The 26,616-nt window shown below is 44.9% G+C and overlaps 1 protein-coding gene across 4 annotated transcripts in view; it reads left to right on the top strand.

Annotated features, from left to right (window-relative positions):
• The window catches only part of TNIK (TRAF2 and NCK interacting kinase), a 406,211-nt gene that overhangs the window by 288,964 nt on the left and 90,631 nt on the right, over positions 1-26,616 (top strand). For all 4 annotated transcript variants that reach the window (XM_082458916.1, XM_082458915.1, XM_082458918.1 and 1 more), the window contains exons 8-12: positions 4,708-4,762; positions 6,707-6,785; positions 14,491-14,666; positions 18,961-19,027; positions 22,341-22,545. In XM_082458916.1, coding sequence (XP_082315042.1) covers positions 4,708-4,762; positions 6,707-6,785; positions 14,491-14,666; positions 18,961-19,027; positions 22,341-22,545 — 582 coding nt within the window. The remainder of the gene's footprint in view (positions 1-4,707; positions 4,763-6,706; positions 6,786-14,490; positions 14,667-18,960; positions 19,028-22,340; positions 22,546-26,616) is intronic.

Raw genomic sequence — 26,616 nt, 5'->3', positions numbered from 1 at the left:
ACACAGGACTGGGCTATTAATCATGCCACGGGCCAGGCTGCACAGCACCTCTAGAATAATGAATTACCCAGCTCCTGCCGAAATGAGTCCCACCACGGCCACGAAGGAAACTTATCTCTCCCCGACTCTCTCCTCATCTTGTTCCTCCCACTTCCCTCTCTCGTCTCCTGTGATCTGTCTTGACAGTTGTAATTGGAACATTTTCTCCCATATTTAAGCTCTGAAGTGTCTCTGGGACTCTCTAATGTATCCAAAGGCTTAAACAAGGCCCGTCAAGGACGTTTATTGCTTTCTAGCATGGGCAGTTAAGCGTAGCTTACAAGCAGCTCTGGGTATATAGGGCCAGGAATATAAATGTTCCTTTTGGAAAACAAGAGAATCCCAGGGGGTAAAAATGATCTTAATGATGATATCAAATGAAGGCTTAAAGAAGAAGTAATTTCTGGCTTGGTCACGTGACAAAGGATGCACAGGAGTTGGGATGCTGTGACCTTTGGTTTGAAGGGGTTGTTTGGGAGGTTTGGGGAAAGCAGCCTAAGAGAGGATCTGAGATGCTGTGTACTGAATAAAGGAAACATCTCTCTTCACTAACCCTTCCCTCTTCCTATGGGATAAATCCAGGATCACCTAACAACTGGGACCTCTCTTTTTCCTTAGTATCGAAATACGCTTTCTCAAATTATTGCTCTATACATATTATCACTAAGAAATGCTTTTAGCTGTACTTATGTTTCTTATGTCACCGGAATTCTGGAGGCAGGCAGTCCAGGGTTTGTGTGGTGGCTCGCTGATGTCTTCAAAACCCAGGCTCCTGCCTTTCTGCCCTGTCATCATTAATTTGTTGACTTATTGCCTCATGGTTGCAAGATGGTTGCTGTAGCTCCAGGTAGCATGTTTTTATTCAAGGCACTAAGAAGTAGGGAAGAGTTGTCAAGACACCAGCTATATTTGTCACTTATTTCAGGAAAAGCAAAAGCTCTTCCAGAAGCTCCCAGAAGATGTTTGCCTGACTCTCATGAGGTCACATCCTTAATTGCCATCCTTAGCTGCAGGGAAATCTGGATAAAGAAGTTTAGCTTTCCTATACTCTGAAATGGAGGCAGCAAGGGCAATGGGGGCTGAAATGCCTGTTGGGTTAGCCAACAAACAGTACTGGCCACAACCAAGTAGAGGGAAATTGAAGAAGACTAAACTGGGCAGGCAAAGGCAGTCTCACCTCACAGTAGAGGAGAAGAAAATGATGAATATTCTTGAGCCCACTGTGTGCCAGGTTTTGTGCTAGGCAGCATACCTACATGCATACATGTCACAGTTGTCTCTCTTGCGTAACGGAAAGCTAAGCTCTGAGCAGTCTTCCGGATGTGGTTCAGTTGGGAACCTGGACTTGAATCCAGGTCTGTCTGACTTGAAAGCCTATTCATGCTGCCTCTAGGAAAAGCTGAGCACTGGTTTGGGGTGTGCCTCATGGAATCTTAGCACCTTCATTTGAGTTGCCACACCTTCAATTACCTGTAGACAAAGTAGGAATCTGAAGCAATTATTTTATGGGCCCCAAAAGGTTTTTTAAAGTGAATTCTCAGGTCCTTACAGTGTGATGATAGTTAAAAAAAGAACTAGCCTGGGAGGCAGGAGACCAAGCTCTGATTAAAACTTGGTGCTGAGTTGCTCTGTGATCTTGGGTGAGTCATTTTTTTCTCATCTGGGAAATGAAAGGTTGGACTAGATGATCTACAAAAGGTCTAACAGCCTTAAGACACTTAGGTTTTGCTGCTTTCTCTCATGCATCTTTCATGTGTTCATTCATTCAGCAAGTATTTATTAAGTGCCTACTATGTGCCAGGCACTGTTCTGGTACTGTGTACCAGTCAACAAAGCAAAGATCCCTGCCCTTGTGGACTTCATGTTCTAGTGTGTGTGTGTTGGGGACAGGGACACAAACAATGAACAAAAAACATAATAAATTAGTGACAAGTCAGTTACACAGCTGTCAGAAGATGACCAGTTCTCTGGGGAACAAAAGTGGGAAAGGGGAAGGGATCTGGCAGTGCTGGGAGAGAGGTTCAGTGGTCCTCACTGAGAACACAGCATTTGAGCAAAGACTTTATGGAAGGGAGGGAGTCAGCCAGCTCATAATTGGGCTTGATCCCACAGGCAGAGGGAGTACCAGGAGTTTGCCTGAGTTTCCTGAGCATTTTCTTCCCCTGTCTGAGGACTGGCCTGGAGCCTTTCTCATCCCAGTTCCATCATTTCCTTTCAGCTGTGTTGGCTTTCAAACCAGCTCAAGCTTCCTAGACTTAAAGGCCATTTAAATTTGACTTTGCTATGGCAAGTAGGTGCATAGAGCCTGGCCACCACCTTCATATTTGCACCTCGGTTCACACTGCAGAAACACTCGGTTCCTCGAGATGTTGGGAAGGTGGTGGGAGAACTACCCAAGGCCTGGAGTCTTATCAAAACAGCCCAACCCACCAGTTCCAGACTGTTCTTGCTGCATTTCCTGTTGAGTGCTTCCTGCACACTAGTGACTCAGGGTTTTCATCTTGTTCCCCAATGATTGTCTGTGTCAGTCAACCATAACGTTCCAGGTACAAGAGAGCTGTGTGGTCATCTTTACCAGTTACTGCTCCTGAGCCAGCCTGTGATGGGTGGCCTGGGCTTTCCCCATTAGCTGCAGAAGGAACCGCAGTGAGCAAGGCCAGCAGCCTGCGGGAAGACTCAGCCATTTGCTGGGCTGTGCCGACTATGTGTGTGTGTGTGTGTGTGTGTGTGTGTGTGTGTTCAGTGACAACTTTGAATACACTTGAAATGGAAGAAAGAGAAAGGACAACAGTTGACTTCTTGAGTTGTGTTCTATGCAGAGAAGTTACTTAGAATCTGTGATCAGTGGTTTTGCACAGGTGCATTGTTATCCCCATTTGGACTGAGAACTTTTATGAACTGTAATATTTATGTGGACAGGTTGATGGCTTGTGAATTAAAGAATCCCCCCTTGGTCCTAGTGTGGGGTTAGCGTGTGCCCCAGCTGCCTGCTGTAAGGTAGATCGCACTTTAGGCAAGAGTCTAGACCCCATAGAAAGCCCCCTCTAGGTTGTATGGGCCTCGGTCCAAATACTGAACAAGCCTGGGTATCACCCACTGGATATTGAGAAGTTTGGTCCTAGGGAATGGCTCAGGGTGGATTTCATAGTTCTCTTCCTGTTACATATCCTTTCCGTGTGGCCTTGACATTTGTTTGATGGGAATAGCAAGGGAACTTAACTTTGATCTCTGAAATCTGAGTGAGGTTACCGGTGAGAGTTTGGAATTATGTACAAAATGCAGGATACATTTAAAATGAAAGGAGGGTGAAAGTCTTCCTCAGGACTGTGGGCCATTGAACTGAATTTTACATGTGTTTTCTTATGGTTTTCCCATCTTTTGATTTGTTTCCCTCCTATGCACTATTTAGAAACTACTGAGCCATGGACACAGAGTAGGGGAGAAGCATAGTGCTAGAGATGGAGATTGCACAGGTTGAGGTGGAGACATTAGCCTAGAAAATTCTGATAAGAGCATAAAAGTCAGTCTGAGAATAAGAAAGACGATAAGGGTATAGGATTTCTATTTTACATATTTGTCTACTTACAAGATAAAAGATATTGTTCATTCATTCAACAAATATATCAAACACCTACTACTACTGTGGCCGGCTCTATTCTAAGCACTGAGATACAGCAGTGAACACCACCATCCAAAAGTTTCCCCGTCCTCATCTTGTTTGGTTAAATGATATGAAATTGCTGTTTCTGTAGGTTAAAAACAATTGATTATAAATACAATATGATCTAGCATTTACTCTGTGATCCAGCCATTTCACTCCTAGATTTTTACTCAAAAGAAGTAAGAGCATGCATCCAAACAAAGACTTGTACGTGAGTATTTGTAGCAGATTTATTTTTAATGGCCTTGACTGGAAGCAACCCAAATGTCTGTCAACAAGTGAATGGATAAACAAATTGTAGTATAGCCATACAATGGAACACTACTCGGCAGTAAGAAGGACTGAAGTACTGATACACGCGGCAATATGGATGGACCTTAAATACATTGCGCCAAGTGAAAGAAACCAGAGGATTTCATTTTATACAAAGCTTTAGAAGATGCAAACTAATCCATAGTAACAGAAAGCAGATCAATGGTTGCCTTGGAACAAGAGCTGGGGTTGGGGGCAGGAAGGGCAGGAGGGAGAGACTACAAAGGGGCAAGTGGGACCTTTTGGGGTGATGGATGTGTTTGCTGTCTTGATTGTGGTGATGGTTTCACAGGTGTATACACACATCAAACCCTTTCAAATAGTACACTTTGAATATGCACAGTTAATTATATGACAGTTATACCTCAACGAAGGTGTTAAAAACAGTCGACCAGCAGCAATTTCATATGTTTCGATCAATAGATAAATGTTAGTGATAAATTAATGTTTGAAACCTTCATTCACTTTTCCTACCTGGATTGAAAACTCACCGTGTGTCAGGCACCGTGAAAGTTATTATCAATGGAAAGCGAATGAGGCTGTTCCTGCTTTTAAGCTTAGCGGGCAAAATCAGTTTGTAAAGAGACGGCTGGACAGCTTTCCCACAGGCAGTTCTGAAGCAATTGCCAGGTTTAACCAAGTTATCCTGTGTTGACTGCATTTACGCATGTGTCTGTGCCTTCCTTCTTTTTCAGAGTGACTTGTGGTCTCTGGGAATCACCGCCATCGAGATGGCAGAAGGTGCTCCCCGTAAGTACCTTCCTCTGGGTGAAATCTGTTGCTGGTCTGCCCTGCAGGTACTGACGCTTCCTTGCCAGGAGCTGCAGTAGCTTTATTTCTGCTACACCGAGCCCTGCATGGACTCAAGCTGGCACAGTGAGAAAGCAGAGTCATCCTAAATCAACCAGGAATCCATTCATTTCAGAGGGGTGTGAGGATCTTGTGTTCATGAGGGGAACAAGAAAGCAAACGGAAGCAAACTTTGAGAGTCTAATCTGTTTACAGATCTGGCGTGTAGTTTATTCTTGAACTACTCTTCGCCTGTAGTAAAACTGCGACCAAGCCACAAAGGCTGTAAACGCCAGCGTAACAAAAATTCACAGCCGATTTTCAGTGCATGGGTTATGTGAACACTTGCACTCCATTTCTCTCACTCCTATTAAAATACCACTGTTTAGGGTTTTAGATTTCCCTGCTTATTGGAGGCAGAGTGGCCAGGGTTCTGCCTACCTGGAGAACCTCTCCAATTCCTGGAGATCTTGAGCACAGACCCCACAGAGAATCTCCCCAGCCCCGTGGTCACCACGAGCATGCACCTCAGAGATTCCACGCAGGAAGTGCAACTGACCAGGGGCAGCTGCCGCCATGACACCGAGGTGCACCTCCCGAGGGCCACTCTGCACCAGTGACCGAGCGTGGCAGGGATATAAGGCAGACCCTTTCCTGGAAGACAGGGATTCCTTAGAAGGCAGCTTTCACTCCTTAGTTTCCCTCCTTGCTTTCCTTAGAGTGTGGCACAGCCTAGCACGCTCCACCTACTTTTTCTCCCTCCCAGCACACTTCACAGCAATCTGACAACTCTCCCAGCCTTCCCTCGCTCCCTCTCTGTTCAGACAAGAATTTCCCCCAGTAATATCATCTCATGTTTAATACCACCTTGGTGTCTGCTTTCCAGAGGACCCGGAACAAAGCCGGCCCCTTGTTTGTATGACGGGTCATTGTGCTCATATGCCTTTTTACCCTCAAGTTTTCTTATTTCTCATTCCAGAGTTGGTAGAATTCATCTGTAGCCATGACTGGAGTGTTTATTGACAAAATCCCCTCATCCACAATGCTAATAGGCATTTATGAATCAGAAAAATAATATTGGCAGTCTTGAAACAATATCATCATTCTTAATGAGTAGTAGAGAGGGCTAAAAATAAATTTCCACCCACCGAATCCTTTAGCTTTGGGGGAGAATATGTTCTTATTCTAGGCACAAAGGAAAAGATACTCCCAGATGAAAAGTAAACTAGTGAAATATTCTGATTAAGATAAGAATGTATGAGTGTTTTCACTAAATGTCATCTTCACAATTTGAGATATTTTTATCTCTTCTGCCAGACTTCCTTTGCCTTAATCCTCTGGTCTTCCTGGGGCCATTGAACAAAACAAAACCCCCAAAAAAACCCATCATGAAAAGCCATTCAAAGTGTTTGGAAATACAGATAGAAAGGTGTTCTGGTCTAGTGCTTTATACTCCAAAATTCCATGAAGGTAACATTGCATTTCCAGCATCTAAGAAACAGACAATGGATTATCAAATATCTTTTATGATTTGGGATTTTACTAATTAAAAATAACTTACTATCTCCATTGTAGTTGTTATCTTGATGTTGTTTACTTGGAGTCTTAGATGGTTATTTATAGCAAAGCAAAGGTTGTTGAGCCTTTAACTTGTTTTCCTTAAAAATGAAGTGAAAAGTAGACATGTTAACAATCTCTAATTGAAATGCGTTGGATTATATGAGACTCCTATAATCAGCTCATTTAACTGCTCACCAAACGGAAGCTTTATGATCTTCTGACGCCACTCACTGGTCATGCCTGGACTCAGGGAGCCATTTGACAGCATTACCAGCACAGCTAGGAGGGGCTTGGCCTAGGTTTGGCCTCCTAACCCAAGCTGGCCCTTGTTTTGGTCTCTTGCAGCTCTGTGTGACATGCACCCCATGAGAGCCCTCTTTCTCATCCCCCGGAACCCAGCGCCTCGGCTGAAGTCTAAGAAGTGGTGAGTTTGGTCTTCAGTGTTTTACAGGTCTAAGAGCAGGGTTTTCTGTGATTCTGTTTTGGATGAGCTCAAATCCTTAGGTCCTGCTGACAAGATTAGAGTAATATGTACTAAGACTTGGTGAGTGATTATGATGTTATTCATCTTAAAGTACATATTGAGGACCTACTATTTGCACAGTAAGTCCTTATCTTCACACCTTCAAGGTAAGGAGGTATGAGCTAAAATGGGTGGCAGAACCCAAGTAATAACATGGAAGCGCTTTGATTTATTACTCCGAGTAATATCTTTCCTGGTAGCGCAGAACATGTCATCAGAAAGGGTGATAGTTTAGAGTCAGCCCATTAGATTGGCTGACGTTCTTCTGTTCCTTAAGACATTAACTCCCTAAATGTGTATACACACTCGGTAGTATGCAAGATGATTTCACTGATCTGTGCATGAGCATTTACAATTTTTATTTTTGCTGTTGCTTTCTCTTTATGGCAGGTGATACTGGCTTCTTATTTGGGGCAGTGATATAACTTTTCCATCTAATAAACTAATTCACATAAAAAGTGACTTAAAGAAAAATGCTAAGTGAATACTTGTATGGGTGGTGAAGTGTAGGGTAAAAATTGTGCTGGTAGTGTATGATTGACTAGAGTTTGGGAACAGAGTTCTACAGGTTAGGCCAGGAGCTGGACTTTTGACTATTTTGTGCACTTACATCAGGGTGTTTGTATCATGTCATTCTGTGACAAAAAATTCATTGCTCCTCCCCTTCCCCCTGTGGATATGGTATATCCTCCTTGGTACATTCTCAATTCTGATTCCCTTTGCCCTGGGCCCAATTCCTGGACCATTTATGACCTCCTACTCTTTTCTAGAGACATATTCTAGGCAGCTTGAGCCTGAAGGGACAAGACTTCTGCCCCTTTTCTTTTTTCTTTTTCTTTTATAAATTTATTTATTTTTATTTTTGGCTGCGTTGGATCTTCGTTGCTGTGTGTGGGCTTTCTCTAGTTGTGGCGAGCGGGGGCTACTCTTCGTTGCGGTGTGTGGGCTTCTCATTGCAGTGGCTTCTCTTGTTGTGGAGCACGGGCTCTAGGCATGCAGGCTTCAGTAGTTGTAGCATGCGGGCTCAGTAGTTGTGGCTCTCGGGCACTAGAGCACAGGCTCAGTAGTTGTGGCGCATGGGCTTAGTTGCTCTGCGGCATGTGGGATCCTCCCGGACCAGGGCTCGAACCCATGTTTCCTGCATTGGCAGGCGGATTCCTAACCACTGCGCCTCCAGGGAAGCCCCTCTTCTGCCCCTTTTCATACCACTTCGTGATCAGGTCCTTGACCGAGGCCCTCATGTTTCTCATGCACCCACCCAGTTTCACCCTCCACTATACGAGAGCAATCTTAATTAATACCATCATCCAGGAATGACATAGCAACCCTGGTCGAACAAGAGAAAGGCGTACTGCACAGAGAGAGGGAAAGGAAACAGCCAGAAGAGACGACAGCCTCAGAGTTAGTTGCCGAGGGCTGCACAGGAAGAGAGTGAGAGTTGCTATTGGTAACGAGGAGGCAGAGCATCCCTCCTCCCGCCTCCGGAGGGTCACTGTGGTGTGAGACAATCACTCTCTCCCCAGCAACAGCCTTCCATTGGGCACCACACAGCACGTGATCCGCAGGCGCCCAGAGGCCCTGCTTCCTCCCTCCTCTCTGGAACAGACTCCTGGGGAGGAGTTGGCTCGGTCTGTCCCTTGGAAGTGTCAGTGGCACTGTGAAGCCCTCCGCTAGCTTTCTGCTTGTGCTTCCTGCCAAGCCTCCCGGGAAGGGGGGTGGGAGGGCTGCTGAGTACAGTGGGCTTCACCTGCCCTGTCCCCTCCCTTCCTCCTCTGCCTTCACTGCTGCTGAACAAAATGACCATCCACACGTCTGCTGTTTGCCTGGCACGGTGTGGCCACACACCTCGTTTCAGAAATATTTGTGTTGATTGCCAACTTTAAAAAATCTGGTGGTTGAGCAGTCCATGGAGATTTCTGACCTTTTTTGACAAAGGTGCAGTAATACTGTCCTGCCCAGTGGTTCCTGCTCCCTTTTAAGGTGAGCGCTTGTGCTTCTGCCCCAGTCACTGCCTCTCCCAACCCAGAAGCTGGTATCTGTCGGTCACCGCACTTGTCCTGTTTCCTTCTTACCCCTGGTCTTCACCGCCCTTTGTGTGACCCGTCTGGCCCCCAGAAAAGTGAGTGACTGGCCCCGGCACTGCAGTTTCTGCATTTGTTGACCTTGCTCCAAAAAGGGCAAACCCTGCACTGACCTTGTCTGAGAAATACAGACCTGGGGAGAAATACAGGCTAACTTCTCTGCTGTAAACCTTTGGCAATGAGAGCTAATTGTGATAATGCTGTAGGGAGCTGGATCAGTCCAGGAACAGTGAGGAAGGAGACCAGGCCACCTTCATTTCACCAGCCTCCTTGCACGCCCTTGCCTGGCTTGGAAGGAAAGCCATTTACGAGCAGGAGTCCCACACTGCCAGGCAGGGGATGGGAAAATGACTTGACTGTTTGAGAGCAAGTGGGAAAAACAAAAGCCCTGATAAAATACCCTTTTTCACTCAGAACCCAGCCTTTATAAAGACGGCTGTGCAGCCTCGGGCCACAGGACACTTGGTGTGGCTCGAATTTCTCTGCCATAGAATTCCAGTGTTTAAGTGAAAATATTTAGGCACTTCAGAGTATTTGTCTTGAACGACCAGGTCCAAAGTGATTTAAAATAGAATAGGGTTTGAGAGGAAGTGAAATATTTCTGTCTGTTTTCCTTTTCCTTCTTTCCCTCCTCCCCCATCAAAAGAAACAAAACTCTAAAATGTTCTTTTACATCCAGCTCTTCTCTACTTAAGTGAGTTATCAGATGAAGTACACTGTTCCTAGTGTATATTCCAGCATACGACCAAAGGGGGCGCCATTGTGGCAGAGACGGCAGTGAACTCTTCATTCTAAGCATTCATTCAGCTGAGGGTCGTTTCCAAGGAACGTGACTGAGTCTACGACATACAAGGCATATGTATGTTGTAGACTCAGCAACTTATGTGTATGTATGTGTATTTAAGATATATATATATATATAAATTTAAACTACATATGTGAAGTATATATTTAATCTTTTTTATATATTTTTTATTGAATGACGGAGTCTTTAAATTCGGTAGCGCTTTACGATTTTCAAAAGTTTCACACGCATGATTTCGTATAGTCCCATAATAACCCTTTTCTTCCTTAACCACAAGCCTGCCGGACAGATGCTCTGAGTTCTCACTTTACGGGTGAGAGTCTGAGGCTTGGGTAGGTTATGCTCCTTGCACTAGGCTGTACAGTCTTCGTTTGCCAAGTCTGTAACCCGTATTCTTTCTACTGTACCATTTGACCTCTTAAAGTTCAAGGTTAACGTGGTAGAGAAGGAGCTGTACTCATCCCTAAGTGTGAGCACTTGTTCCTTGAGCCTTAACATTAGGGAGAGAAAGGCAGTCACACTGCTGTTTTCCCCTTTTGTTAGGGGAGGAAAGGAAAGCATCCCTGCAAGCCCTTCCTCCCCCATCAGTGTAGTGAGGAGAGGCCTCGGGCTAAGGAAGTCCTGTGGTCCGGGCTCCAGTCAATGTTCACGTGGCTCAGACCTTTGATTAGGCCTCCAGGAGGGTTACAACCTGAGTTGAATCAGAGGGGAAGAAGGATGCCCTCACCGTCTGTCTCAATGTCAACAAATGACCAGTGCGGTGGGATTCCCATGTTCCCCTCCTGCTCTGTGTGTAGTTGGATTCAACCCACATGGGTAACCATCTCCTTCCAAAGATTTCCTCTCCCTTCTCTTCCCACCGTGCTCACCCCGGCTCCCCTGCCCTCACACGTATACTCCATGCCATTGCTTCCCTCCAAGGGTCTCTGGAGAAGGATGGAAATGACTCTGTTCCTGTGAAAGATGGTCCGTCTTGTCCTTTTCACATGCCCTTTAAATGTGAAGGTTCCACACAGGCAAAGCAGCACTCGATTGAGCGCATCAGAAAAGTCCCAACTGCTTATCACTGGAAAGAGGTATAAGATTCCTGGTCCAAGCCACTCATGCTCCAGATGGAGACTGGAGGCCTGGTATGGTTAACTGGCTTATCCTGAGTCCCAGGTTCATGGCAGCCTGGAACCCCAGCCTTCTGCTTTTACTCCAGAGCTTACAACCATTTCTGTTATTTTATGAAACACCAGTTCTGATTCTTGCTGGGTTATCAAGCACTTTTGTTTTCGAAATGACAGTGCTCTTGGGTGGGGAGGGGACTGTAAATAAAATAATGATAATAGAAAGGAAATATCAGAAAATACTTCAGATAGACTGAATTTACCACTAGTAGTGTGACTTTGGAACTTTTTTTAAATTAACCTTTTTTTGCAGTCTCCTTAGAGATAATAATGATCCTGGTGACTTTTCCTGCTAATGCATCTAATCCTAGTATATGTAAAATAATTCCCGTAAAGAACTCTATACTATTTGGTTCAATCCAAGTGGGGAAAATCACCTTCAAATTTCTGCTCGTAGCCCTCAAGGCAGATCCTCCTGTTCTTTAAGCCTGGTAGTGGTCAGAGATGCTGGGACATTGTCATCATAGTAATAGTAATAATAATAACAATCATAGCAAACACACATACAGCATTTATGATGTAACAGGCCTGGTTCTAACTCATTTAATCATCACAACAGTCTTTTGAGATAAGTACTAACAGTATCCCCGTTTGCAGCCAGGGAAACTGAGGCACAGAAAAGTTAAGGGATCTGCCTAAAATCGCACAGTTAGTAAATGATGGAAACTGAAATAGAGAAAAAGAGTAGTTCTGGGCAAGTGCAAATTTTAAAGATCAAATTGCATGTAGGGAGTCTGAAGATTACCAAAAACTTTTAGCCCAGCTCACTAAAACATTATAGTGATTAATGTCATAATCGTTCAGGCATTTTTAATTCCTCTAACACAATACATAAACAGGAAAAATCTGGGAAGATAAAGTGTTCAGTGACACTGGTATTAGAAGAACTAGTATCTCAAACTGTAAGTACCAGTCACTAACATTTATCTCTCGGTGCCAACCCTTGGGAAATTAGTATTACTAATCTTGAGCTTTTTTTTTTTAAAGTGACAGAACTAAATTACCAGCAGCCAAGACTGAAGCAACAAAGTTATAGAAATGTACTTTAAACCCATTAGGCCTCTCGGCAAAGAGTCAGGTGATGCTTAATGTAGGTGAAGTATTTTTACTTTTAATTAAACATGTAATTAAGCATATTGATTCTTTGGTCACACTAACTTAAATGGAGACAATGAATCTTTCTTTGAAGATTTGTTTTAAGTAGCATTATTTTCTCTTCACTGAGAACCATTTGCAGATGACATGGGATAGACTGCCAGCTTTGTAGTTCTACACGTCTTGGCCCATCCTTTGGGCCCCAAAATATTCTCTTGAATATCTCTTGAGGTTCCTTCTCACCAGGAGAGATAATGGAAAAAAGACTCTGCTATAGCTGTTCCCATTAAACTCCCTGAACACTCTCTCATCCCGGAGATGTCTCTGACTTTTGTGAGGTGTCAGTATCGTGGAAGGGAATGTACAGTCTATTAAGTCTGGATCTCTTTTTAAATTGATTATGATTTCTTTTATTTATCGTCCCCTAATGAATAGTTGCCCTCTATAAAGAACAAACTTTTTCTTCCAAGTTGCAAGCAGAAAAAAAAAAGAACTGCCATTTGCATTCCTCGTGAATATTGAATAGCTTTCTGTCTTAATTTGTTTTTGTTTTCACCTTTTTAATGCTGATTTTCTACCTAGAAGAGTACTATGTGGAGTTTGTCTATTTCTTTATGCAGGTTAACCTTATTCTTTTCATTTTATTCCTTAGGACAGTCCATTATTTCATTACGGTTTTTTGTGTTTTTTGGGTTTTTTTTTTGCAAAGTCCCTCCTTAGATGATATCACATTAGTGCCTCCACAGGTTAATCCGATGGATAGAAAGAAAGTGTATGAAGTGATATCTTCTCTCTAAGCCTTCATCTCTGTCCCTCAGAAGCACGCATCTGAAGCCACACGACAGCTCTCGCCCAGAATTCTCACCCGATAACCATCCACGCGTTCATCTGTTTGTCAAACACGTAGTGTCCTCGTGATAGGAAGGTGACTCAGGCAGCTCCCAACTCTGGGGAGAATTTCCAGTGTCGGGGAGGCAGGGCTACGAGCTGAAGGACTTAGAGGGAGGTGCTTAGAATGTCCATCCTACTGTTCCTATGTCTGGTCCTCAGTGTTTCCAATCCTGATTCATCCTGAGCTGACCTTCAGGTGACCTTTACTTCTATGTAAAATAATTTAAAAGCTTGAACATAGCCTGGAAATTTAAGGAGGAAAAAATACCAGTAGTTCAGTACTACTTTAAAAACATGGAGTGAGGTGAACAACTGCTTTGACCGGGGCAGAAATGGAGAGTGGTACGTATAGCAGTGCCCTGTCCCATTTGAATCTTGAAGAACACGATCACCATTGCGTTCTGTGTGGTGAGGACACCTTTCAGGCCTGAAGGATATATATACAGGGCCCGCTGCGAAGTTTGGGGAAGCTTGCGGAAGCTTGCATCGGGGATCTGCTCCTGTAACTCCCCAGTGCTCCACAGGAGGGCAACAGAGAGCGCAAAAGGGATTCATTCCTGAGCAGGGTTGGGCCACGAGGAGGGTGAGCAGGGTCCCCCCAAGGTCTCCAAGGGTGATGTGCCCTGCTGACAATGGCGCACCTCGGAAAGGCATGCTGTAGAGTCATGAGCTTAATTATTTATGATGCTGGACAATTTCTTGGAACTTTCAGACAGAACATGCATGCCCAACTCATGAATCATAGCTCAAGTCATCATTAGTATCTACCACGCTGTGGACTTGTGCCCTATTCGCGGGTATCTCTCACAGCTTTCCCCTGCCGCTCCCCTGTGCGTCTCTGGCACAGGGTTTATCTCTGAGGAAATGGTGCCTTTCTAGAAAGAGATAAATTTGCTTCTGGGTATGAACTTAGTCCCTATAAGTTAAGTTTCCAAGTCTGTGGATTGATAGCAAACATACACATACATCCTGTTCGTATTCATTGGAAAACAAAGTTCAAAAGTGATTCAAAACTGCCAGTTAAAAAATGTGCCTAATGTTCATTTTACCATATAAGAATCTTGCTCATTCCTACATAATGTACTCCCCCTTACCTGTCCAACCCTGGTTTTACTTTTCCCAGCTTGCATTTTCTGCTGCATTTAGAGAACTCACCTCAGTGTCCCCTGACATATAGTATGCTCAATCCCAGCCTTAGTTTTTCACTGATTTTCTACTTCCCCGAACTATCCTTTCCCCAGGGTGATTTTTCTCCTAATTCTTTAAGGCCCAGCTCTGGTTCCCTCATTCCAGTAGACCTTCCAGGTGTGATTCTTATCGGGGTCTTTCTCTTCTCTGGTGCCTGTTGGTCTTCTGTGTGATATTATGTATAAACTGTGCAAAAATGCTTTCGTGCTATAACTACCGTACACTGCCTGAGTTGTGTGTTGATGGCAATGATGCCTTTGAACCCCACTGTGCCTGATAAAGAGCTAGACCGACTTTGTGATTGGTTGATCCCTAAAGTTTGCTTTTCTTTGGATTGTCTTTTTATCTATGGGTTCATCTCTTCTGTTTGGCAGGTCAAAAAAATTCCAGTCCTTTATTGAGAGCTGTTTGGTAAAGAATCACAGCCAGCGACCAGCAACAGAACAACTAATGAAGCATCCATTTATACGAGACCAACCTAATGAACGACAGGTCCGCATTCAGCTCAAGGACCATATTGATAGAACAAAGAAGAAGCGAGGAGAGAAAGGTGAGACACACGTTTGTATTTCAGCGAGGGAAACAAAAGACCAAGTGAGTCATGGGCTCTTGAGGTATTGGAGACACGGTGGGGATTTCAAATAGGCCTGCATTGTTCTTTAGTGTGAAGGGCTGCCTCTGAGATCACAGCCTGCGGGCATCACTAGGCTGCTGAAATGGAATCTTTCATGGAAGAATAGAACCTCGGGAAATATTACCTTTTCCAGGCACTGAACAAAAAGTCATGTTGAGTGATACTATGAAGTGGTTTAATACGACAAGTGATTTTCTTAATTCAAATGAATATTCATGTTTCGAAGACTCAAAATCTACAGAAGACAGGCAACCTTAAAAAAAAAAAACCCATCTAGTTGACATTTTTCAGTGCTGGCACTCTTCACCATTTAAGTTTTCGTGCTCTGAGGCTCATTTCTAATTTAGTTATTTGGAAGTCAGAATGACTTTTATTATAGTCAAAGCGATATAAAAGAAGTTGCCAAGCTGCTGTATGGAACATCACATTTTCTTCTTTATAGATTCAAAAACTCTTTTCTCTTATGGCTCTAGCTGTTAGACCATACTACCTTTTCACTGCATCACTGGAAAAGACATGAGTCCAAACTTGGGGCCCTGGGACTGTGCCCGAGTTGTTTGAAAAGAGACTCAAAATTCCTTAACTAGCATCCTGACCAAGGTGAAAACTCACGTGGTCTGGGGCAGGTTTTATGACTTAGTTGGGTAGGGAGGTAGGGAAGGTTGAGGATGGGAAGGAAAGGGGGGGATGCAGAGAACAGACAAGGTGAGAGCTCCCTGGTGGGAGCAGGAGGGGGCAGCTGGCCAGGCTGACAGTGAGGGGGCGATAGAGGGCTGGCCAGGTGAGCATTGAGTATGCGGGCAGGGGGTGGGCAGGTAGAGAGCAGAGGGGAGGGCCAGGGGCCGAGGGTGGGAGGTACATGGTGATGTGCTTGGCTCCACTTCTGCACTCTCCATCTTTCTCCTCTGTTCTTCACGATCCAGACGGAACGGGGAGGGTGGTGGGCAGCACAGAAGAGAGGGTGCCCTCCTTTTATTTGAACTTCCCCTCTTCTTTGCCTCTGCAGTTAATATCTTCAGGTGGCAAGGTATGAGCAGGGTCCTAGGGTCGGGGTGGTGAGCCCTGTAGGGGTCAGGACTGGGCAGAGGTAAGATCAGCAGAAGCTAAGGGAGGAGAAATCCTCAGTGAAGCTTCAAGGGAAGAGTTCCTTCTTTGCAGCCGGCCTCGGGGATGCAGGAAAATGTGTGATCAGGTTAGACTCAGGAATGGGAGGTTATGAAGCCAATCCAAAAAGGAGGTTCATCTTCAGTCGTTAGTGGATGGAAGGGATGAGGCATCAATCAGGGCCCAAGGAGTTGGGAGGGCAGCCCAAGCTGGAGAGAAATAGACGAGTCAGGTCAAAAAGTGCCGGGACTGATTTTTCAACTGCTACTTATTAATAGTGGTCTTGGGCCACTCCATGAAGTCAGACTTTTAAAGGGAAGAGTTTAGTGTTAATCAACTATACTCCAGTATGAAATAAAAAGTTAAAAAAAATAAAAAATTTCAAAAATAAAGATAAAGGGAATAGTTTAGGGCAGTGTGTCAGACATGCAGCCCATTAAAGGCCAACTTTTCTAAAAAGAAAATTTATTTTCCTATAGGTATATAGAATAGGTTAAGGACTCAGACTCTTCTTTTTAGACTCAAATTCTGAGTTCAACTTCTACTTCTACCCCTTAATGGTTATGTGAACTTCACCCCAGTTTTCTCATCTTTAAAATAGGAATGGGGGTATAATAATAATTAGTATTGTCTGGCATTTTTGCAAAGATTAAATGAGATGATGCATGTAAAATGCTTAATACAATGTCTGGCACATAGATGTACTGAATAAATGTAAGCTATCCTTATTTAGACAATTTTTATTGACCTACAGTTTTTCAGTACTGTTCAGGGTTACCTTCTGAGATCATGTGACCTCTGCCTCTGACCTGTGAGTAAGAGTGGGTAAAGCTTGTGCCTTGGATTGTTTTCACATTTTGGGGGCACAAACTCTAGAATGTGACTTAGAACTCACCACCCCATGAAAACAGACTATTTTTAATGTGTTCCCTCTCTGCAGGGTAAAGAGTAAGATCCTTGGGAGTAGGCTTACTCGAGAGTTGCATGATGATTTAAGGAACCTCATTCTGTTTAGGCTTCGAGCCACCAGCAGCCTTCTTTTTTGTCTGCTCCCCAAGAAAGAGTGTTGCTCAAAATAAGACTTCATTCCAGTTGCTCAGTTTGATTAAATGACTTGACTTGCTCCTTCTAAAATTTTTTCATTCTCTTAGTAGCTCTAAGACCAGCTTCTGGTAGAATCAAAAATGTTTAATGTGCATTGCTTTGATTTTTTTAACCTGATATTATTTTTTCCTTCAGATATGTTGATACATGCTAATTTAAGCCACTAATATAAAAGCAATCATGCTGGATTCTGGTGAAGTATTATAGTTGAGGAGATTGACAAATGAAATTTTTACCCTAGAGAGGAGAAATAATTAGATTAATTGTGTGCTTCTTTTCCTTGCTATAATTTACTTTACTAGATAAAATTTCTGCATTTTACTTTGAACTCTCTGTTGATTCATTTAAGGAAAGTTTGGAATACTAAACTTTCAATGTGGAATACTGAAACACTTTATGAAGTTTCTTTACATTTTCGTAAAATAATACTTTTTAAAAAGTAGCCTGAAAACTTCATACTTATCTAAACATGTGAAGCTAATTTTTACATGATTTTAAAAAATACTCTTGAAGTCATCGTGCTATGGCTTCCTTTCATCATCCCTTTAATGGCTAAATAGTATGGAAAGCAAAATGTGTTTATGATCAAATTCCATGGTTCTCATCATGTGACTGCTGCCTCCTGGTGGTAACATAACCAAATTGCAGTTTCAGTTTCTTTTCAGGGGTGTACAAATGTCTTCAAAGTTGTAATTACTAACACATAGCTATCAAGGGATGATAGCCCTGTGACAACCTCCCTGATTAAAATGAAAAGCTCCTCCAAAGTCTCCCCATTGCCTACGAAAAAGTCCTCAGCATGGTATATATAAAGATCATTAAGCTACATCAGACCTGCTGGGCTTTCTCACTCCATCTGCTTTCTCACACCAGCCACTCACAACTCAGTGTTTCCTGAACATTCATGCACTATAATACTGTTAGCCTTACTCAGGTGGTTATGTTGCTTAGAATGCCCCTTTCCCAGCACTTTCAGCTGCCATCTGCCTAAAAAAGGGCTACTGATCTTCCAAGGTCCAGCTCATTTCTTCCTCAAGGACTTCACTGTTACCTTCCCCCATTATGACCCATGGACTTAGCCGCTTTTTTGTCTGATATCTCATTGCGCTTTTTTATGTAATTCTATTTAGTATACAATGTGTTGGAAAGAATGCTAATTATAAAGTTGGAAAAATTCTGGATTGAATTCTGAATCCAAATCTCAGATGTATTGGTCATATTAATAAACTGCTTAAAATCTCAGTATCTTTGCTTGCAAAACGGGTATTATGTTAAAGGATTGTTATGAGAAGTACATGAGAGAACATAAGTATCTAGCATAGTGACCAACATGGGCGATACCCAATAAAGATTAGTTCTCTTTCTTCATAATCATGGAGACTCTGATTATTTACTTATCTTTCTTGACCATTAGATTCTAATCTCCTCCGAAGCAAAGACTCGATCTTGTTCATTATGGCATGTTAACTTGCTTAATATATTAGGGAATTAAATGAATGTCCCCAGTGGGTCAATCAAAACACATTTAAATCTATATTTTTAATAGCACACGTTGTCAAAAGTTTCTGTCTGGTATTAAGATATCTAAAGGCAATTTGTGAGTCTATGTACGTCATAATAAAATTCCTACGTAAAAAATGATTACTCCTGTCAGTAAGTTAACAGTGGCCCAATAAAAGATTGGGTTAGGTGGTCCTATAATGGGAGTTAACACAAACTGAAAAGTTATGTTTCAGCTCCTTGTCTTCACTTTCATGTGAATGCCAGGCATTAGGGAGAGAATCTAGAGTCGACTGGGGCAGTCTTGGATGTTAATTCCATGTGCTTGAATCTAGCTGGTGGGCACTGTTGGATCACAAGTCAGGAGGCCTGGAGCCTGTCCCAGGTCAGCATTAAGGGCAACTCTTTGGGCCTCAGTTTACTTATACATAAAATGAGGGCATGAGCTTTACCGAGCTGTAGCATCTTTTTGCACGCTAATATTCTGTGGGTCTCTCTTTAGATGAGACGGAGTATGAGTACAGCGGGAGTGAGGAAGAAGAGGAGGAGAATGACTCAGGAGAGCCCAGGTAGGCGAGCAACAGTTCTCAGTTTCACATTTTGCACTGTGGTTGTGTGAAATTAACATCCTTTTGATTTATAGGTTCATTTTTAAGAATCCAGCAGGGTGGTCTTATTTAATTTATTGCCCACAAATGTACTCATTAATTTGGGAAAATTTCCCTAGGCAGACTCTTACAAGAACATGGAAATCAGGATATTCTTTATCTTGTCTTTCAAGATTATTTTCCTTGTTTCCTCACATGTGTAACATGTAGAATGGGTAGGAGGCAATTATCTGGGTAATACAGGTCTAAAAGTGCCTAAAACTGCAACTTTCTGGAGACCAAAGTGGTATTTTTGGACTTGAGTTATCCAGTCCACTACTTCATACCTTTGAGACATTTAGGTGGCCACTGTCCTCGTCACATGGCGTGTGTTTTCAACACAGCCTAATCCAAGAGGAAACAGTTTCCAGGATATCAAATTACACTCTAAGGTGAACCCTAAATAGAAACTTCCATTCCCATTCCTCTTGTCATACGTTGGCCCCCAGAATCAAGTGCTGCTTTATTATCATCATCCCTATGTTTTGAATTTCACTTGACTTTGATTCTGACTTTCTTCTAGTCTGTGTTCATAAGTAATTAATGCCAATGTGCTCACACTGCCAGGATTTCTCTTTTGTAAGAGAATTCAGCTGATGGCAGTTTGGTGAATCAAGGGGCATGGGCATGCACACCAGGGCGGATGCACTGTACATGTGAAGTGAGATTACTGGGGGAAATGCACAAAGCAGAAGGGTCACTGGGGTATATGGGTCCCCATCCTCTAGCCATCCAAGGAAGGGACCCAGTACTCAATAAGGAGCAGTTCTTGTACGACTGAGGCAGAGCTTCTGAACCAGGGAAGGGGCCAGTTCAGCCACTGCTGCTAGAATAAGCTAGTGCATTCCTTTCCTGAGCTAATTCAGACCTACCAAGCTGGATTATTGCTAAAACTACTGGAAGAGGATGGGATTGAGGTTACAGGGCCATCAGTTTTTCTCTCTTCACCTGTTACGGGAATTTTCAAGGTCAAAGACTGAAAGAGAATTCTTTCCTTCCATCTAGACGTTTTCTGCCCCTAGTTTAGCTGCATAAATATGGTGACTGCCAAGTAATGACATGGAAAATGAACATTCTTGTAAAGCAAAGGACCAAATGCCTTGCTTTCAGAGTCGTACGCTATTTTTCCAAAGCTCACCCAGACAGTCACGTCAGCCCTTCTGATCACTCGCCATGGAGCTGGGAGCCTCATCTTAACTAACACTTGCTAAACCGCATGTTAGGAGTCACTTAGTGGGTGACCTAGGCATCTCTTTACATTTCTATAATTGTCACATGTCTTTATATCACATCGAAGATTATGTTCCAAGTCCTGTTTCATGGACACATCTAATTAATTTTCATGAAATCCTGTAAAATAGAAAGGGATAGTGGTTATCTCATTATAGAAATGAGGTAACAGCCCAACGGTAGCAACCAGCTCTCACACAGAGTTAATGATTCAGTCAGTAGTACATCTCGGGTCGCCTGACATTGATTCAACGTCAGTTAATATTAATGGATTGTCCTCATGTGCATGGGAGGCTGGGTTCCCCAAGCCCCACCACCTTTGCACAGACCATGTGGCCTGAGTAGATAAGCCCCTCCTCTGGGGGGTTGTTTAAAGTTCTACACAAAGGCTGTTGGTTTTAAAGGAGGCTTATTAGTAGAATCCAAGCACTGTCTATGAGCCACGCCTTTTGATGTCATGTTATGGCAGTATCTCACATAGCACGCTACCCACTCTCCAAGACAGAATGATCCCCTTGTCAATCACCAAACCTGCTCCTCCCCTTTCGTTCCCCATCCCAGTTTGCATCACCACCACAGCCCAGACGCCAGGAAGAAACCTGCAAGTCATCCCTCACTCCACACATTAGATCCATCAACAGGTTTCATTAACTCTCTCCCCAGATGCTCCTCCCAGCCTCCATCCCCACCTCCCCGACCTGGTTAGTCTCTACCCCAGAGCCGCTGTAGTCGCAGCCCAACTGGTGGCCCTGCTTGCCCTTGTACCCACTGCAGAACATCTTCTATTCAGCACCCAAACAAATCTGATCACGTTACCCTCCTGTTAATAAGCTTTCCATGTGTGGCTTCCACAGCTCATGCTTTACCCTCTCTGCTCTGTCTCTGACTTCCTCTTGTACCCCTCTCCCTGTCATTTGCTCTGCTCTGGGAAGAGTGCCTGGGCTTCAGACCCTCAAAAAGGCCACCCCTGTTGCCACGACAAGCCTCTACACTTGCTTTTCCTTCTGCCTGAAAGGTTCTTCCCCTGCCTCCTCATGTGACTGACTCTGCATCATTTGGGGCCCATCTCCACTATCAGCTTCTGGGAGAGGTCTTCCCTGATCAGCCCATCTCAAGCAGAACCCTCATCCTAGCCGCAGTGCCCTGCCACTGTCCCTTTTAAACTCTTACACTTTTTTTGTCTTCTATAGAGCCTGTTAACATCTGAAATTATGTTATTTGTAATAATTTGTCTGCCTGTCTAATTATTTGCCTGTCTCTCTTCCCCACACGAAAATAACTAGAGGGAGAATTTGTTTAGCTACTGCTGTATCCACTAGAGCCTATTATAGTGCCTGCCGCATAGTAGGTACTCAATGATTATTTAATGGATTTATTTCAAGGGGAAGCTGCCGGAAAGATTAAAAGGGCTAGGTCTGTATGAGTAAGTAGGAACCATTTCCCTCCTCCTTGCTGGGCTGCAAGCAGAACCAAGGAGTCTGTAGCTTTGTGCTGTTCAAGGAGGTGATGTGGGTGAAGACGAGGTACCCATCCAAGGAGAGCAAGCTCCCTCACCGCTCCAGATTATTCATTTTTATTTGCTGGCTTAGCTCTTGCCTTTCTTTAAAGTGAAAATAAGCTGGCCTGGAGCTCAGGGCTTGCGTACTCACTACAGCTTTTAGAAATAGAGGGGCGAGGGAGTGGTGTGGACGGTCCGGGAGAGAGGTGATGGCTTCAGGCATGTGACATCTCTGCGGCGACGGAGCAGCCTAGGCATGCCGTAGTCACAGTGGAGGGGAGGCTGGACTCGCGTCTGTTACCTGGAGTCGCGTCTGTTACCTGGACTCTGTTTCTTTTGGGGGGTGAGCAGTGGAATTAACGGAGGGGTCTGCGAGCCCGTGCTTGAGCACGTGGCCTCTTTCCCCGCAGGTGGGTGCGGTACCCGCCTGGCTCTCCTCCGCCGGGACCCCCGGTAGCGGTGGCCCCTCCCTGCGCGGGACGCTGATCTGTCTCTCCCGCCGCGCAGCTCCATCCTGAACCTGCCCGGCGAGTCGACGCTGCGGCGGGACTTCCTGCGGCTGCAGCTGGCCAACAAGGAGCGGTCCGAGGCCCTGCGGCGGCAGCAGCTAGAGCAGCAGCAGCGGGAGAACGAGGAGCACAAGCGGCAGCTGCTGGCCGAGCGCCAGAAGCGCATCGAGGAGCAGAAGGAACAGCGACGCCGGCTGGAGGAGGTGAGGCCCCCCCCCCCGCCCCCGGCCGCCTCTGCCGCCTGCCCCTCGCGGCTGCGGCCCCTTCCCGGGCGTGCGCCGGCGCCCGAGGTCCCGCCCGCGGGGCCGAGGCTGTAGCCTGCTTGCAGCACACGCGGCTGAACTGCCAAGGAGGCTGCAGCCACACGCTCTCACAAGCGGGGCACGTCCCTGGCTGGGGGCGGTGGAACCTTGGTGTGGTCACGTCAGCAAAGCAGGTGAAGGCTCCAGCCTCTTCAAGGCTTGCCCAGGTACCACCTTCTTGGTGAGGCTTCCTTGAGCCCCCCACTTAAAATCACAGCCCCTCTCTATATCATGTCCTGTCGCTCTTCCCTGCTTAATTTTTTTTATATAGCTCTTATCACCTTCACATGTGTGTACTTTATGTACTTTCGTATATCTGTCTCTCCGCACTAGAATGTAAGCTCCCTGAGGACGGGAGATTCTCTCTTTTATCCCTACGTATCTCTACATCGTGTATCTAGACATTAGTGTCTGAAACAGTGCCCGTCACACAGTAGGCGCCTCCTAAATATTTGTGGAATGAATGAACTCCTAAATATTTGTGGAATGAATGAACTAATATACAAGTGGATGAGTCAATGACCAAGAGGTGACGTATAGGTGTTGACTAGACTACAGTGACCACAGTGAATAGGCAGAGAAGCAAGACGTCAAATATGGAAAAGCAGGGCCTGCCTACTGCTGCTCCTTTGTTACTCCTCTGAACACGGAAGAAAGCATTTCACGAGTCCTTCCACGCACGCCTTGGTAGCCAGGGCCTGTCCCGTAGCTAGTGGGCAAGCCTTGCCTTCACCAGTAGGTGTGCTGCCATCTGTGTGGGAGCCCGTAGTGCCAGCCACACTCTCCTGCATGGCTTACCCTGGGCCAGGCTCCCACCCGTGTGGTCTCACAGACATTTATTAAAGCCTCTTTCCCAGAACTTGGGTCCAGGGCCTCCTTCCTCTGCCAGATAAATCAAAACCTCTAGACAGTTAGGAAACTGAGAGACCATGGCTGTTGGGGAAGTTGGATGGCAGATGAAAGCTTCACTAACGGCATGGTAATGGGGGAGTAATTTTACAGTTCTCCCAGACACCATCTTGTTCCTCATTAACGGTTTACAGCAATTCATTTGCTGTCAGGTGGCCACTGCAGTTAGAGGGTGGTGAATTGCAGGCTCCAGGAGCGGCTTGCTTTTTAAATCGTACATCCAGGTCCAGCCTTCCCGGATTAGTGAGGGCTTCCGTTCCAGCTTGCAGTAAATCCCATCAACCTCATTATGTCCCTAGAGTATTAGTATGCAGACCGGCAGCAACCATACCCAACAGTTACAATCATTGAATGACTTCTGTGTGCCAAATACCGGGTGGGGTGCTTTGCTTACATCCAGGATGTCACCGCTATCGTGGATTTGTGTATATCCATGATCTCTCGTGCAAAGTGTGTGTATCTCCATTTAACAAAGAGGAAACTGAGGTTCAAAGAGGAGAAGAAATTGGTCCCACGTCACAGAGCCAGTACGTACAAAGCCAGGATTCACACCCAGGTCTGCCTTCTCCCAATGGCCATGCGGGCCCTGATGCACTAAGGGTAGATATGTAATCAGAGCCGTGAACTGTGACCCTCAGAATTGAACCTTATAAGTGTCTGCAAACAGCAATAGGCAAATGAAGGACTTTCCAATCTAAGTAAGTCTAGGATGTTGTCGGAGTAACGAATGCTCAGCCCGTAAAAGGTTTGAAGGTCACCTACCATCCTGTATTCTCAGAATTACACTATAGTAGACGGAGGCATTGTAGTGCTGAGGGGGCAGAAGCCTTCAAAGGAGCAGGCAAAGGCAGGGTGAAGGGAGATGTGGGTGGTAATTAGCCAGCTCTCAGAAGTAAAGTACAAAGTGTAGGAGTGGAGGTGCCTGCCTCACCTCTGGTTACTCTCCTGGGCACAAATTGAAATTCTCAGACAGGTCCTTGCAGCTGTGCCTTAGTGTCATTTCCTTCCGCCCACCCAAGCCGGCTGCAGCCTCTTGTACTGGCCCCCAGCCCAGCGCTGCACCGTTTCCTTCAGTCTCTCGGGTCTCCTGAGGACCACGGCCTCTGCTGTATGGATCCAAGGCTTACTCCTTTTAACTTCTGATCAAACCTCTCTCCGCAGCCAGTACCCTCTCAGGCTCTGCCCCCCAACCCTGCCTTTCCTGCTTCTTTCCTGATTTGTGGTTTATTCCTTCCAAGAGCATTTCCCGAGGCCCTCACCTCACTGGAGCATCATGCCCTGGAAATCTGGACCATTTGCCTTTCCCCTGTCTGGCTAATGAGCTCCTTGCCTGGTGATTTGCTACACTTAGTTTCAAGCTAAAAGCATTTACCAAGTAACCCTAGAAAATCCCCATTGTCATCCCATAAAACGTTTAACATACCAGAGAATGCAAACACGTGTACACAGACACACACGCACACTCTTATATGAATTGCCTTCTTTTTTTTAAATTTTAACACAAGAACTCTTGGCCTTTGAACCTAGGTCCTCAGTTGGTACAGTCTTTTCAGAGGATGCATTGTACTGTTTTGGTTTTATTTTTTTAGATTTTCTTCCTCTCGTACCTGGTTTGATCTATTTAAACATTATATGTTTTTTTTTCATCCAGTTGCTTGAATAACAATTTCTAACAGTTGGGAAGCACTTAACCATAAGACAGGTACTCTGTTCAGTACTTCATGTGAATTGTCTCATTTAATCCTCGCAAGAACCCCCAGTCTAAAGATAATGCAGGTGAGTCTCAGAGAGGTTAACAACTTGCTAACGGTCATGCAGCTTGAGACAAAACGAGGTTTTAAACCCAGCAGATTGGACTCCAGAGCCCAGCCGCTGTCACTGCATCTGTCCTGCCTCTCCCCCGGCAAGCCAGAGTCAGTGTGCTTTTCCATAGTCTTCACCTGGCCTCTGCTCCTGTGGTCTTTTGCACTGAGTATTTAAGGATTTCGGAGCAAGGTCAAAGAAGCTGCACTCGGCAGGTGCTCGTCTTTGAGCTGGAGTCTGGCTCTCAGGCTTCCAGTCAGAGCCCCTGCCAAGGCCTCCTCGTGTCTGTTCTTTTGCTGCATTTTCTGGAGCCTCTATCATGGATGTTTTCAGGCTCAGTGGGGCACAGGCATCCAGTGGGGCACACCCTCTATATCCCCACCCCACAGGCACAGAAGGCGTGCATGGAGACACTTTGCTCTAGGCATCAATGTGCATGCACCCTAGCTTCTCACCAGAAGCAGGAATGCTTGTGGCCACAGGGCATCAAGAGATTTTACCCGCTTTATCTTTTGATCCTTTATCTTGCCCCTAGTGCGCAATAGAGAAAAAAAAGAAACACTGAATACTCAGATGACTGTACGTTCTGAACCCCTAAGTAATGACTGTCCCCGCCGCCTGGGATTCCTCTCCCGCCTCCGGTCCTGCTGGATCCCATCCACGTCTGCTGCCCTGGCCTGTGGTGACCACTTCTGTTTCTGATGCTGAGTAGGAACTGGCACTACATTGTCACACAGAAGCAGTTAAAGCCCGTAGTTAGGCTTGTGAACTTCACTTCATTGTGAGCCAGGTGGCCTTGTGCAGGCATCCTGGGAAATACATTCCCTTTTCCAAATAAAGTGCCCTTCAGACACCCCTTTGGTGACACGAGGCTGTGTAAGTTGTAGCCTTCGCCTTCCTCAGTGATCTCAGATGTCACCTCCAACCAGAGTTTCTAAGGAATCCCTGTCTGCCCTTTGCTATTGATAGGCAACCATGTGGTTTTGGCTAGGTTCTAAACCAGGATCTGTGTATTCTTAGAAGGACTTTGTACACTGAATGTAGTCATTTATCAGTTTCATGAAAAGGACGTGGCTTCAGGCCAATTAAATGGTAGGTACACGACACTGCTTTTGACCAATGATAAAGTACAATTTATGACTAAGTTCCAAGAATCTGATTAAACCCAGCTAAGATGAGTAAGTCCATCAATAGTGAGAAAAAGTACATAGAGGGCTTCTATTTTTATTCAGTTCAATAGAAGTTACTGGCACTTGGCCT

This window comes from Balaenoptera physalus (genome assembly GCF_965194825.1).
Source record: "Balaenoptera physalus genome assembly, chromosome: 4".
In the NCBI taxonomy this organism is placed as follows: domain Eukaryota; kingdom Metazoa; phylum Chordata; class Mammalia; order Artiodactyla; family Balaenopteridae; genus Balaenoptera; species Balaenoptera physalus.
The sequence above is the reverse complement of the archived record's forward strand: the minus strand, read 5'-3'. Positions and strand labels throughout refer to the sequence as shown.